The 15,650-nt window shown below is 41.0% G+C and overlaps 2 protein-coding genes across 5 annotated transcripts in view; one reads left to right on the forward strand and one right to left on the reverse strand.

Annotated features, from left to right (window-relative positions):
* Positions 1-5,985, reverse strand: part of TMED8 (transmembrane p24 trafficking protein family member 8) — a 40,243-nt gene extending 34,258 nt beyond the window's left edge. For all 4 annotated transcript variants that reach the window (XR_009500968.1, XM_059914745.1, XM_059914744.1 and 1 more), the window contains exon 1: positions 5,611-5,985. Coding sequence is in view for 3 of the 4 variants with exons in the window: in XM_059914745.1 (XP_059770728.1) it covers positions 5,611-5,728 (118 nt within the window). In the remaining variant the exon portion in view is untranslated. The remainder of the gene's footprint in view (positions 1-5,610) is intronic.
* SAMD15 (sterile alpha motif domain containing 15) lies at positions 5,923-15,457 on the forward strand. Its single transcript, XM_059915239.1, has 4 exons — positions 5,923-5,928; positions 6,044-7,792; positions 8,643-8,741; positions 14,509-15,457. The coding sequence occupies exons 1-4, from the start codon at positions 5,923-5,925 to the stop codon at positions 14,743-14,745; spliced, it is 2,091 nt and encodes a 696-aa protein (XP_059771222.1). The 3' UTR covers positions 14,746-15,457.
* Positions 15,458-15,650: the final 193 nt, after the last annotated feature.

Consider the following 15,650-nt stretch of genomic DNA (forward strand, 5'->3'; position numbering starts at 1 on the left):
TCACAATGAAGACTTCGATAAGGTTGAATTTTTAGACAGAAATGAAAATTAGCACAAGAATAAAGGAAGTCAGTAGTGGATTTAAAGAGTAACATAATAAAATAAGCTGTAAGGATATACTGTACAACACGGGGAACATAGCAAATATTTTATAATAACTATAAATGGAGTATAACATTTTAAAATTGTGAATCACTATATGGTACACCTGTAATTTATATATTATACTTCAATTTAAAAAAGAATTGTATGAAAATAATCCCTAAGGAGATTTACAAACTGTATTTCATAGAAACTTCATCTGAGATAAAAAAACCCAGAAGAGGTCAGTTCCTGATGAGCAGAAAGGCAAAAAGTGATACATAGAATGGCTCCAACTTACAATATAAACACAGTGAAGAATCTCATGACATGCTTGTGTGTATTTTTTCTTAATAGGTAATATATGCACATTATTCAAAATTCAAAAAGCATAAAAGTATACAGTGAAAACTTCCTCCCATCTCAGTCCCTACCTCCAATGTTACTAGGTTTTATATAGTCTTCCAGAGATATTTTGCATCAAAAAAGTGTGTATGTGTGTATAAAAAGAATATATATATATACTTTTTCACACAAATAATGGACATACTAGACATGCTAGCATACACGTTTTTTCTACTTAACATCTCAGAGACCTTTCCATAACTATATATAAAAAACTTCCTCATTCTTTTCCACAGCTGATTAATATTTCAATGGCTGGATATTCCATAATTTATTTAACCACTTCCCTATTGACATTTATGTCCTTTCTAATCTTTTACCATTACAAGCAATGCTATAATAACCTTGTGTCTGTGTCGTTAAATAGGTGTGTGATCTATAGGATAAACTCCTGGAAGAAAATGGATCAATGAGGACATATATTGTAATTTTGAAAGATATTGACAAATTGCCCTCCATAGCATTTGTATCAATTTCCACACCCATCAGCAATACATGAAAGTTTTTGTTTCTGCACACCCTTACCAACATAGTGAGATATTGAACTACCCAGCATAGTTACGATTTTCACTTCCCTTATTGTGAGTTAGGTTGAGCATCTTTCATGTGTGAAGAGCCACTTCTCATAGCATCTTAACAACTTAATGTATGCAGGGAAAAAAAGTGAAAAGAGATATTGCTTTTGATTTTTAAGTTTAAAGATATTCGCTAAACTATGTAAGAACTACTGGTAAAACAACTTGTAATTGGATTCAGAGAGGCAAGAAGTAAGAAAAGGAGAAAGAAATATATGTTTATTTCTAGAAGTTTAAAGTGCGGAAGATGCAGTCCTGTTTTAAAGAGAGAGAAAACAGGGCTTCCGTGGTGGCGCAGTGGTTGAGAGTCCTCCTGCCAATGCAGGGGATGCAGGTTTGGGCCCTGGTTCGGGAGGATCCCACATGCCGCAGAGCAACTAGGCCCGAGCTTCACAGCTGCTGGGCCTGCGCTCTAGAGCCCGTGAGCCACAACTACTGAGCCCACGCGCCTAGAACCCGTGCCCTGCAACAAGAGAAGCCACCGCAATGAGAAGCCCGCGCACCGCAACAAAGAGTAGCCCGCGCTCGCCCGCCGCAACTAGAGAAAGCCCGCGCGTAGCAACGAAGACCGAACGCAGCCAATAAATTAATTAATTAATTTTAAAAAAGACAACAAAAACCCAAAAACCACTGGGGCTGTTTGGCATAGACTTCCACTCTTTTGCTCCACCTACTATAGTAACCACCAATTTTTAAATTTTAATTGAACTCGAAATAGCCACAGACAAGCAACATTTCCATCACTGCAGAAAGACTTACTGCACTGCTCTAAGTCCTACATAAGAATAATGAACAAGTTCACCTGACCTGTTTGCAGTCCTTGACGTCTACATGCATTGATAGCTCTCAGGGTCATATATACCAGACCAAGTTCTGCTCACTTCAAGGTCATAACAGACTTTGCCCTTTATTTTCCCCAAAGCTCCCTAAACTTAAAAAAAAAAAAAAAAAAAAACAACGAAAGAAAGAAAAGGCCTGTTCTTAAGTGATGTAACATATGCCTCAGAGAGTTTCACTATATAAAGAGTGTTCTCTCTCTCCTCTTCAGAACTGAAGGACCCAGGTGCCCCCAAATAAAAGACTATTAAAAACAATTACAGTTCATAAAACAACAAGAACACTATGACCAATGAAGAGCTTAGTTCAGAAGAACATCAACATTTTTCTTACTTTATAACCAAAACTGCAGCTGACAAACACGAAGACCCTCAAAAGGTATTCTTTGCCTAGAATACTTTTAAAAAACAAGTCATGGTTATTCTGGATAATTATAAATTCCTGCTTTGAAGGAACAAGACACATTGAAAAAAAATCAAAACCCTTAATTCAATAACAACTGAATGTCCAATCTCATTTCTTATTGCTGAGAGAATGACAGAAACCTCTTTTGTTGTTATTGTTGTTTTTGGCCGCGTGGCATGTGCGATCTTAGTTCCCCAACCAGGGATCGAACCTGCTCCCCTGGCAGTAGAAGCATGGAGTCTTCAACCACTGGACCACCAGGGAAGTCCCCCGAAACCTCTTTTGATTTCATTCTTAGGCCTCTATTGCTTACTCATTGGATCATTTTCCAGAGGAAGGTGGCAGAAAGATCCAATCAAACAAACTGCTAGTTCCAAGCAGTGTTTTGAGTTTACTCCCAAGCCTATACAACTCTGAGTTAAGTCAAATGCATGCTTTGCACACCACTTTGGAAACCCAGCTGAACTCTAACTCAAGGTTTCTCAACAGCTGCACTACTGACATCTGGGCCAGATAATTCTTCATTGTGGGGGCAGTTCTGTGCATTGGAGGATGTTTAGCAGGTTCACTGGCCTCTACCCACAAGATGTCAGTAACAGTGCTCCCCCTCCTCCCCAACCCAAATTGTGACAATCAAAATGTCCCCTGGGAGAGGCAAAATCGCTGCTGGTTGAGAACCACTGCTTTAACCTAAAGAGCATTCTTGATATCTCAACCCTAATTCCTCATATTCATTTGATGCTCCTTCAAGTCTGTGTCGAGACTTTGTCTCACAATCCAGCAAATATTTACAGAACCTCTAGGACACATCAAGGACTCTAGGAGAGAAACAGACAAGATAGATTCTGTCCCTACCCTTAAGCTGGTTTCTTGGGGGTACGTACATAAAGAATTGTAATAGGGACTTCCCTGGTGGTCCAGTGGTTAGGACTCTGTGCTTCCACTGCAGGGGGTGAGGGTTCAATCCCTGGTCAGGGAACTAAGATCCCACATGCTGCACAGCGTGGCAAGAATTGCAATAAAAGACACCCAATTATATAAAGTTTTGAATTGTCGATTTTTCTTCCTGGGTACTCTCATCTCACCAAACTAAAAACCCCTAGACAACAAAGACCATAACCTGCCCTAGAATACCAATACTTGATTAATGGCCAATAAAAATAAAAAATAAACTGTTCTGAACTTCATCATAACAAGGTGACAATTTCAGACAGACAGTAAAAACTCCACACCTCACTTGGGCAAATAAGTTAACTTCTCTCAGCTGTAGTTTGTTCTTCTGTAAAATGGGGAGGAAATGACTGTTGACAGGATTAAGTCAGATAATACAAGGAAATCTTTTTCCACATTCTGGCACAGAGTAAGCATTCAATTAATGTAAGTTATCATTACTATTATTTTATTAGCTATTTTATTAGCAACAAATCTTACCTCAAGGGGAAGAGCTTGCTCTGGGCTACAGTAACAAACCCCTACGTGACATAAAAGAAATCAACACTCACCCTGCTTTCTGAGGGCAAGAGGAAGAAAGTAATCATAAGTATTTCCATCTATATCTTGGGAGGAAAATGTGAACGCAGGAACCAATTACAAGGTTTGTGGGTGGGGGGAGACACACCAGAGACAAACCCACTATCCTCCAATACATTCCTGGACTATTCTTAAGACCTTTCTGTTTAAAATGCTTGGGTATATTTGCCACAAGGATCTAAAGAGGAAGTAAAAAAAAAAAAATCCTTAATTTATAAATATTAACACATGCAAGGGACAGATGTTTATGAGACTTTCTAAGTGTTCATTTGCTTAATCGTTCAGAAAGTATGCTTAAAATTTCTATTGTTATAATGTTAAATACATGCCAGTAATTCTGAATTTACTACAAAGCATAAGAAGGAAAAAAGACAACAATTGTTAGATATTTTAAAGTAAGAGAATATAAAGTCACATGAAAAAGCTGGGTGATTCAAAGGTGTGTGTGTGTGTGTGTGTTTGACCCAAGCAGCATTAGGAAATGGGAGATATTTAGGATAGAAGTAAAAGACGGGGAAAGTCACCACACCCGAAGATACACATCCAGGAACACCTCCTCTGACAGCACGTGGAGTTTCGGTGAGAAAAAACAGACCTCTTATTCTCATAATGGATAATACCAGTTTAGTGTGTACCGTGGCTTAGGCACCAAGTGCCTCAAACACAGTGGTCCATGCAATCTTATAGTGCCCACATTTTATAGATGAGGAAACAAACACAGATTAGTGACTTGCCCAAGTAAATTAAAGATTCACACTCCAACCCAGGCATCATGGCACCACCTCTACCGCTATACTTCATGGTGTCTATTTTAATTTCAGAACTGGAAATTTAATTTTTACTTGCTACTTAGTGAGACCAGTACTCTCCCCCTACCTACCCTTCCGTATTTCAAATGAGCATCTTTTTAGTTGCATCCTGTGTGGTGATCATAAGGAGGTTTGGAAGGTAAAAGTGTAATCGCTGGACACTTTCGCCTTCGGACACTGACAATGAAGTAATCCACACGGAGGAACTAGCGTGGATAGAAGTAAGACAGTCTCCGGAACAAAAGGAGGGTCCCGGAGAATGAGGGAGGTCGCCAAAGTTCCTATTTCGGCCCCGATTTCCTGCCTTGGCTCTGGCCGCTATGTTCGTTCAAAAGACCCCAGAGCCCACCTATTTGCAACCGCGCTTTTCATCTCGCCCACTCTGAGAGGCGGAGAGGATGGATGCGAGGTGAGGCGCGGGGGCCTATATGCAGGGAGGCTAGAGCAAACGGGATTCTGGACAGATGAAGGCGAGGCTGCCTAGTCGGATGGGGGCAGAGAGGCGCGTGGAAAGGCTGGGACCTGGGACAGAGGTGAGGACTGGGGTGGGGAGCCAGAAGCAGGGGCAGCGAGGCCGGTGGGGTCGGGGTCGGCAGCCAAGGAGAGATGGGCAGGCGTGCTGAAGCTGAAGAGGCGCCAGGGTCAGAGATGCCCTGTCACTACCATCCGGGCTGTTCTGAGAAAGGAAGCGGGGCAGGAACCAAGGCATTTCGAAACAGGAGTAGAAAATAATCTCGAGTGAAGACCAGGCCCGAAGGATGGCAGCGGCGGGGGCGGGAGTTGCGGCCCGGGGGAGCGGGGCCCGGGCAGGAGCCAAGGCAGGGGCTCCGGGGCTCCGCGCGCGAAGGGGCTGCCCAGGCCGGTCCGCTCCTCCGGGCAGCGCGGGGCAGAGCGCGGCCGAGCCTCGCACCGAGGTGCGGGGCCCCGAGGCCGGCGGCACCCACCCGCCGGAGCCCGGCCTTGCGTACCTGAGGCGGCCGCCTGGCTCCCCTCCACTCCCGGGCCGTCCCCGACGCCGCGCGCCGGCCCTCGGCGGGCTGCGGGGCTCCAGACGCCCGGCCCCTCAGCCGCCCGCCGGTCCGACATCTGCAGCCCGCGTCCGCAGCGCCTCCGCAGCCTGCCGCAAGTGGCTCCGGAAAGAGCCGAAGGCCCAGCGCGCCGGGAAGAGCCGAGCGGAGCCTGCGGGCCGGAAGGGGCAGCGCGTCGGCCCCCGAGCGGTCGCGAGAGCTCTGGCTAGCGGAGGCCTGCGACGCGGGCTCGGGGAGGGTTACTGCGTGCTTATGGTCGCAGGTTTTTAAAGTCAGTGCTTGAAAGAACAAACGAAACCTGGGGAAGATTCCGTGAGACCCGGCCGGAAGTCGTGGTATCCATAGACACGCTATCGGAAATTGGGGTTGCTAGGAGGCCTGGGCGCGTCGGCTAGTCTGCGTCACGGATGAAGTTCCAGAAGATTACGATTCCGGCCCCGGTGAAGATGAAGACCTGCAGCCTGAAAGACCAAAACTTCAGTCTCTTAAGGTGACTGAAGATGTCGAACCAGGCAGCATGACAGAGGCAGTCCCGGAGCTGCCTGTAGAGACTGACCAAGAGCCACAACCAGAGACGGAAGAAGAGGGCTTCAAAGAGGAGACACCGGCAAGTGCTAAGAATATACACCTACGCCTGAAACCCACCTGGACGTCCGAGGAAGAGGCTCCCCACAAGTCCAAGACAGACCTTTCTAGCGAGATTGAGCTAGGGATTCCCAAAAAGGTAAAGTCGGAGACATCCAGACAGATAGAAGTAGAGCTTTTCAAGGATTTGGAGGTCCCTGTGGACGAAAAGCGTGGGGAGCCAGAGGAGGAAGCCAAACCAGATGTCGCAGAGGATATACTACGAAAGGAAACTGAGGTTCCAGGGGCCACAATCAGTGAGACAAGATTAGAGTTACTAGAGGGGACCAAACCAGCAGTTTGGGAGGAGTCACTTAGAGAGCAATATGGAAGGACAGGTCTGGAACCTACAGAGCAGACCAAACCGGAATTTCCAAGTGAGAAACCAAGAAAATCAATTGAAGAGGCAGATCTGCAGCCACCAAAGATGACCACACCAGAGATTCCAGAGGAGACACAAAGTAAGTCACCTGAGGAGAAAAGGACAGAGCCACCTGGGCAGGCCAAACCAGAGTTTCCAGAAGAGGAACCAAGTATGTCTACTGAGGAAACACAAAGAAAGTCAACTGAAGAGAAAATTCCAGAGCCACTAGAAGAGATCAAATCAGAGTTTTCTGAGGAAAAATCAAGAAAACCAATTGAGGAGACAGTTCTAGAGCCATCAGGAAAGACCAAACCAGAAGTTCAAGAGGAGACACAAAGAAAGTCAACTGCAGAGAAAGTTCTAGAGCCACCAGAGGACACCAAACCCCCAGATCAAAAAGATAAGCAGAAAAAATCAACTGAGGAGACAGGTCTAGCACCATCACAGAAGTCCAGATCAGAAGAGACACTAAGAGAGTCGACTGAGGAGAAAGTTCCAGAGCCACCAGAACAGACTAAACCAGAGTTTCCAAAGAAAGAACCGAGAAAGTCAACTGAAGAAACAGGTCAGGTACCACCACAGAAGATCATACCAGAGGTGCAAGAGAAGACACAAACAGAGCCAACTAAGACGATAGATTCAGAGTTACCATATAAAGCCAAACCACTACTTAGAAGAGAGACACGTGTAGAATTTGCCAAGGAAGATAGGCCAGAACCAATCAGACTTACGCATTCTGTAGACAGGGATGAGCCAGAGTACTCTGACTATCAAACAAGAAAGTTGTTAGTAAAAGAAACTAAAGATGTTTCAAAAGACTCTGTGTTAGAGTCTCTTCCAATAAGTGAAGTAGACTCAGTGAATACAGATTATGAGTTTTCTAAAGAACTCCAAAATCTGTTTCAGCCTTCTGATACCAATTATGAATTCTACTCATATTTCTCTGAGTCTCAGAGGAATTTAAAAGAGTCCTCTAATGAAAAGAAAGATCTGTCCCCAGTGTCAATGACACTGGTACATAAAGATAAAGAAACCCAGCCAAAAAAAAGTACTGACCTACAATTTGAGTATCTTGAATGGAGCCCAGAGAAAGTTGCAGAGTGGATTTGCCAGCTAGGCTTCCCTCAATACAAGGTATACAAAAATAACATTTTTTGAAATCGTATACTCTCATTCCTCTACCTCTTATTCCTCTATCCTTACCTGAGCTTTTGCATCTTCACTAGAAGGAGTGTAGAAGAGGCATGGACTATGGTAGAGGTAACTTGGATTTTAATTTTGGCCTTTCCACTGATACACACATATTTGTATATTGGGAGAGGAAGGAAAGGTCACATTTGTTTGTTTTTCCTATTCATCACAGTGATTATACTTCTCTGCAATCCTTGAATAAAGACTAAGAAATTTATGTAGGTTTCTTTTCATAGAAATCTGTATTTCTAAAAAGACTTCATCCAAGGTAGACTTTTTGGTACTTTGTTAGGTTGTTTTAGTAGCAACTCCCCTAACTTGAACTTGTACTATTAATCTTAGTGTCTGCCCCAAATGTGTTATATGTATCATGATCACCTAACAGTACTAATTTATATAGCCAATTAACCAAGGATAGTTTTCTTTTTAAAATAGGGTGAATCCTATTATTTCACTGCCAACTATGTTCCAAAAACAAAACAAGATCTGAAATCTTTGGTACCACTGTACTTAAAAATGTAGTTGAGGCAAGAAAGAAGCACTGGTTGTATCGTGCCAAAAAAAAAAAATTAAGCAGCAGTATGAAATTTAATCAAGAGTTTAGATGGAAAATATGTGGGATTATTAAATTAAAATTTTTTCTCAGTACAGAGCTAGAGACAAACATGATTTATTTATTCCTCCTCCCCTCCCTCCCTCTTTCCTTCCTTCCCACCTCCTTTTCTCTTTCTTGCTTTTTTTCTTCCTGTATTTGCCGTACATCTTTTGAGTAATGTTCTCATTGTACTGACAGGAGTGTTTTACCACAAACTTCATCAGTGGCCGAAAACTCATCCACATAAACTGCTCAAACCTCCCTCAGATGGGTATAACAGATTTCGAGGACATGAAGGTGAGTTGTGTATAGTTTCCCACTAGAGCACTGAAACAGTGCTACCATCTATCTCAAACCATCCTCCTTTTATTCCAACTTGGCCTCCAGTTTCTCCCAACGGTGTTACCATACTCCTAGTTTCCCAGGTTCAGAGTGGTTGCTTCCTCTCTTTCCTTTGATCCCCACAAAGATCCCAAGAACTATCAGTTCCTCCTATAGCATCTGGTTTTCTCCATTCCCACTTGTTCAGACCTTTATCAGACCTTTACTAGAATGTACTTAGAGTGTTCCAGTAGCCTGCTTTTAGCCTCTGTCTCTAGGCCCTTTGGATTCACGGACCCTGCTTTTAGACTCTCACCTTCCAACTATTTATACAGCGTACTACTCAAAGCTTCTTTGGATCCCCTCTACTTACAAAGTAGTCTCAACTCCTCAGCTTAGGATTCAGGGCCCTCCACAAGTTTTCTCCTACCACTGTTCTCTCGCCTGGTACTCTTCTATGTGAATCTTCTGCCTCAGCCTCACAGGTCCAGCTCACACCCTCACAAACCTGTCTTGTGCATTCCTCCCTCTACATCTTTGCTCAGTTCCCCCCTCCCCCGCAAGACTAATATGAATCTTAACCATCCCTCAGGACCCAACTCAATTCTCATCTCCCCATGAAGTCTTTCCTGATCTTCCCAGCCCACAGTAACCTCTCCTCCAAAGCTCTCATACATTTTATGTCTCTAACACCTACAGGAATGACTCACCTTTCCCTTTGTTCTTCCTACAAAATACTAAGATGACCAGAGAAGGTATAGGTGAGACTGGTGAGGGGTGCAGGAAGAAAGAAACACTAACTTTTTTTCTTTTCTTTTTTCATGGAAAGACATTTTAAATATAGCAGTGTGTACATGTCAATCCCAAACTCCCAATCTACCCCTCCCCTCCTCGCTGGTAACCATAAGTTTGTTCTCTAAGTCTGTGAGTCTGTTTCTGTTTTGTAAATAAGTTCATTGTATCATTTTTTTTTAGATTCCACATATAAGCGATATCATATGATATTTGTCTTTCTCTGTCTGACTTACTTCACTTAGTATGATAATCTCCAGTTCCATCCATGTTGCTCCAAATGGCATTATTTCATTCTTTTTAATGGCTGAGTAATATTCTATTATATGTACCACATCTTCTTATCTGTTCATCTGTTGATGGACATTTAGGTTGTCTCCATGTCTTGGCTATTGTAAACAGTGTTGCAATGAACACTGGGGTGCATGTATCCTTTTGAACCATGTTTTTCTCTGGATATATGCCCAAGAGTGGGATTGCTGAATCATATAGTAGCTCTACTTTTAGTTTTTTAAGGAACCACCACACTGTTCTCCATAGTGGCTGTATCAATTTACATTCCCACCAACAGTGTAGGAGGGTTCCCTTTTCTCCACACCCTCGCCAGCATTTATTCTTTGCAGATTTTTTGAAGATGGCCATTCTGGCAGGTGTGGGGTGATACCTCATTGTAGTTTTGATTTGCATTTCTCTAATGATTAATGATGTTGAGCATCCTTTCATGTGTTTGTTGGCAATCTGTATATCTTCTTTGGAGAAATGTCTGTTTAGGTCTTCTGCCCATTTTTTGATTGAGTTGTTTGTTTTTTTGATATTGAGCTACATGAGCTGTTTGTAAATTTTGGAGACTAATCCTTTGTCAGTCGCATTGTTTGCAACTATTTTCTCTCATTCTGTGGGTTGTCTTTTCGTTTTGTTTATGGTTTCTTTTGAGTTTAATTAGGTCCCAATTGTTTTCTATTACTCTGGGATACGGATCGAAAAAGATATTGTTGCGATTTATGTCAAAGAGTGTTCTCCCTATGTTTTCCTCTGTTTTATAATAACCAGTCTTACATTTAGGTCTTTAATCCATTTTGACTTTATTTTTGTGTATGGTGTTAAAGAATGTTCTGATTTCATTTTTTTAGTGTAGCTGTCTAGTTTTCCTGCACTGTTTATTGAAGAGACTATCTTTCCTCCATTTTATATTCTTGCCTCCTTTGTCGTAGATTAATTGGCCATAGGTGCATGGGTTTATTTCTGGGCTTTCTATCCTGTTCCATTGATCTATATTTCTGTTTTTGTGCCAGTACCATACTGTTTTGATGACTGTAGTTTTGTAGTATAGTCTGAAGTCAGGGAGCCTGATTCCTCCAGCTCTGTTTTTCTTTCTCAAGATTGCTTTGCCTATTCACGGTCTTTTGTGTCTCCATACAAATTTTAAGATTTTTTGTTCTAGTTCTGTGAAAGAGAAACACTGATTCTTCTCACCTGGCCAAGGGAGCACTGGAAACCACTATTCTGTCTTTCCCATTTATAGTGATGCACTAGCTTGGTAAAAAGGGGAGAGAAAGTCAATCTTATTTATTCTAGGGACAAGCTAGACAAGATAGCACTTACTTCAGCTTTCTGTCTTAGAAAATAATTCACAAAATATTTTAAACTATTCACTCCATCAAGTGAACAAAAGAACTCTGTGATAAATATTTGGAGAAGAATATAGATGAATTGCTTATTCCTTTCATATGCATGATTTTATGTTACAAAGTAGAGCCTTATAAGCTTAATAATATCTCAGGAATTTTATTACACCTGCCTTATTGCAAGCTATTTAAATAGCACAAATTCATAACAACATGTCAGCAATCGTCACTAAACAAAAATATTTTTCTTTTTTTTAAATTTTCAAATGATTTCAGTTTTACAGAACAGTTGCAAAGATAGTACAGAGAGTTCCCATATACTCTTTTTTTAAAAAAATTATTTATTTATTTATTTTTTGGCTGCGTCGGTCTCAGTTGCAGCACGTGGGATCTTTCATTGTGGCACACGGGCTCTGTAGTTGCAGCACTTGGGCTCTCTAGTTGTGGTGCATGGGCTTAGTTGCCCCACGGCATGTGGGATCTTAGTTCACTGACCAGGGATCGAACTGGCGTCCCCTGCATTGCAAGACCAATTCTTAACCACTGGACCACCAGGGAAGTCCCCCATATACTCTTAACCCAGCTTACCCTAATGTTAACATCTTATGTAACCATTTATCAAACCATTTATATATTTATCAAAACTAAGAAATTAACACCAGCACAGTACTATTAAACAAACTACAGACTTTATTCAGATTTCTGCAATTTTTCCACTGATGTCCTTTTTTCGTTCCAGGATCCAGTTGGGGATACTATCTTGTATTTAGCTTCATGTTTCTTTGGTCTCCTCCAATATATGACAATTTCTTGATCTTTATCTTTCATGACCTTGACACTTTGAAGAGTAGTGATCAGGTATTTTGTAGATTTCCCTCAGTTTGAGTTTGTTTCATGTTTCCCATGAGATTATGCTTTGGGGGGAGACTATCACAGAGATGATGAGCCCTTCTCATCTAATCATATCAGGGAGTACATGGTATCAATGTGATTTATTACTGGAGATGTTAACTTTGATCAGTTGGTCAAGGTGGTGCCTGCAGGTTTCTTCACTACAAAGTTACTGTGTTTCCCTTTTCATATTTTATTCATTAGAAGTGAGTTACTGAGTCCAGCCCATACTCAAAGAGAGGGGAATTAATCTCCACCTCCTGGAGGGAAGAGTATCAAAGAGTTTATGGACATAGAGTAAATACCACAGTAATAGATATACTGGGGGAGGTAGTTTGAGGCTATGCAAATTACCTGTTTCTTCTTAAAGTTTTGCCCACTAATTTTAGCATTCATCAGTGTATCTTGCCTGCATCAGTTATTACTATGTTGTTCTAATGATGATTTTCTATTTCCTCATTCCTTCCGTGTTTAATTGGAACTCTGCTTAAGGAACTCTTTTGTTTAATTGTCCCTTCTTCCCTATTTGGGAACTCTTTCAGTTTGTCTCCTGTGTCCTTTTGACATGTTTCTGTTATTTTATTTTTTAGCATTTTCTGGCACTACACTTCACTTCACTCATTTTCTATTTTCCTTGCTACAGCCCTAGAAGCAGGCATGTCTCCAAGGAGCCCTGGTTGCTTTTATTAGAGAATGGTATTTAGAAACCAAGATGTGGTCACTAGTTGTGCTTGTTGCTACTGAGGTGTTACTGCTTCTAGGCACCCTCAGCAGAAGCATGTAGGAAATATATGTATATATACTAACCCATGTATACACAAATATTTATCTTATTTCTGTAAGCATGTGTTCGTACTGATATCCCTGACTCTAGTCCATCACCACAGGGTTCATACTAGCTTTCATCCTTCCTACTCCCTACCCCACTTTGCTTCTTTATAACTTCTTTCTCTGACAGTGAGAAACCTGGCTCTGCTTATTTATAAATATGTATCCCTATGAGAAACAAATTTACCAAAAGAGTACAGTATTTGTGTACGGTTCTTTTTGTCATTAGCCTTACACTAACTAGACAAAGCACTGTTTTTCAAAGTTAAAGTTATTTAGGTCAGCTCCTTTCTTCCCAGCCCCCTTCAGTGAGATTATATCTTAATTTGTAATAAAGTTAGATTCATCTGCCCAGAGTTTATATTCCATCATGGGTTCCCACAACATCCTGGCTTTTAAAAATTTTACCTGCAGTAAAGTCACTCTTTTTAGTATACAGTTCTGTGGGTTTTGACAAATGCACAGGGTCATGTATCCACCACCACAGAACTGTATAGAACGATTCTATCACCCTGAAACTTCCCGTGTCCCCACTGTAGTCAGCCTATCCCTCCACCTAATCCCTGGCAACCATTAATCTGTTTTTTGTCCCTATAGTTTTACCTTTTCCAGAATGTCACACGAATGAAATCAAATAATATGTAAGCCTTGAGTCTTGCTTCTTTCCCTTAGCAAAATGCATTTAAGATTAATCCACACTGTTATATGAATCAACAAGCAGATCTTAAGGACATTATACATCTGCTTTAATAATGGTATTTTGCCTATCTAAAATGTACTCCTAATGGGCAGTTTTGCATCAGGTTAAGAATTGTCTGTGGTGTGAATTTTCCAGCCTTGTAACTATGGCCAGTAGTTTTAAACAAACAAAAATCCATTCCACGTACTCCTTTGACTGTGTTCTAGCAGCAATTTCACGGACTACATTCTCACCCAGAGGCAGAATATGAATTCAAATAGCAGTGTTATAACAGACCTGCAATTAAAACTAGACTTTGAAAATGCAATGACAGTTTAGGATATCAAGTGGCATGGTACTCAATGAATACAAAGTATGTTTTAGAGACACTGAAATTGTGGCAAAAGATATTTTAAAAGAATATACAAGTATAGGCACTAATAAAATAACTGGAACTTTAATGTCTGCTTTTTAGTGTTTGAGATTTCTTTCCAGGCAAATAAATTGAATAACTGAGTAATGATTTTTTTCTTAGTTGAATATTAACTGAGCCCCTTATAAAGTTATTTATTAACCTTCCTAGAGAAAGTCATGGCTCCTAATCTGAGCATATTATCTGCTCATATCGTTGGTCAAATTGCTCAGCCAAAAAAAAGAAATGAACCCATCCATGGCTATCTGATGCAAGGGCCTAGAAACATCTTTAAGTGGTACTTTTAAAAAGATAAATCATGTGATGTTTCTCTTAAGAACTGTGTTTTGATAATGCCAGGGTAGGAAGCCTTTCAATGTGTTATTTCATTATTATTTCCCCATAGAATTAGCTTAAGGGGTTAGCATTCAAGAGGTCTAGGAAGCTAAGTAAAACTTACTTGATTTAGTTGTATTTTCAGGTTAATCCCATTAAAAAATTATCCTTGCATTACAGCTAATTTCTCAGCATACCCGGGAGCTGCTGGGAATTGAAGAGCCATTATTCACACGCTCCATCAGCCTTCCCTACAGGGACAATATCGGTTTATTTTTAGAGCAAAAATGTCATAGTGGAGTTAAATCTGATTCCTTGACCTTGTCTGAATTTGTGCAAGCAGTGGGATTACAGGATTATGCTCCAGAAATAACCACCCCTGAAGAGGATGCAGCATCATATTCCATTGAACCATAGGGCAAGCCGTTTCACTTAGCTTGAAAATCAAATTAAATTATGTGGGGGAAGAAGTGTGGTATTTCTGCATTTTCTTTTTCTCTTCATTCAGGATCAGAGTTAGAACTGCTGGCTCCATTCCTAGTTCTGCCACTGACTCACAGCACCTTCTCTTTATTTGTGTGTCAATTTAGTTCCTTGTTAAAACAAAGATAGCAATATTTCTCTTTCTGGGTAATTGTAAGAATTCCTGATAAAGTCTAGTACTTCATCTGGTAGTAGAAACATGTTGGAGAAACAGACTAAAAGTAAAATCACCTGCCAACCCAGATAATCCTCTTCATAAGTGCAGACAGGAAACAGTTTTATTATTGAATCAGCATAAAATCAGACTGTGATGCACATTACAGGCAGGCCACTAAAGAGATTGCCAAGACAAGGAAATCTCACCCTTCTATATAGCCAGGCAGATATAATCCATTATTTACATGTTAACTGTCTGTATCCAAAGGAAAAATAAAAGTTCTCAAATCTTTGTGACAAACAGAAAGTTACTACCTGGAGCCAGGCACTTAGGCTAAACCCCCAGAGTCAGGGAGACAAAGTGCCATTCTTCTAAATGCTCACATTTCAAAGAGGTGGCTCCAAGGGCCCCCTCCCCCAAAAGACAGTCCTGGGATGTAAAACTGGCAGAAGGTTTATTCACCTTTTTAGAAGATTAGCATACGTCTCGGAAACAGAGAAAAAGGATTTATATTACAAGTTTTTAAAAGGAAATGTGTTATGAAAAAGGAGGGGGGAAGTTCTCATTCCTTTTTGGCATCAGAGAACAAAATTTTAAAAATATTTTTTTAGATTTGTATTTACCTGTTAAAACAACATGGCTTATAGAAGTATATCATTGACCATGGACTAGGGTCTGGGGT

Source organism: Balaenoptera ricei, chromosome 2 (assembly GCF_028023285.1).
Source record: "Balaenoptera ricei isolate mBalRic1 chromosome 2, mBalRic1.hap2, whole genome shotgun sequence".
Lineage (NCBI taxonomy): Eukaryota > Metazoa > Chordata > Mammalia > Artiodactyla > Balaenopteridae > Balaenoptera > Balaenoptera ricei.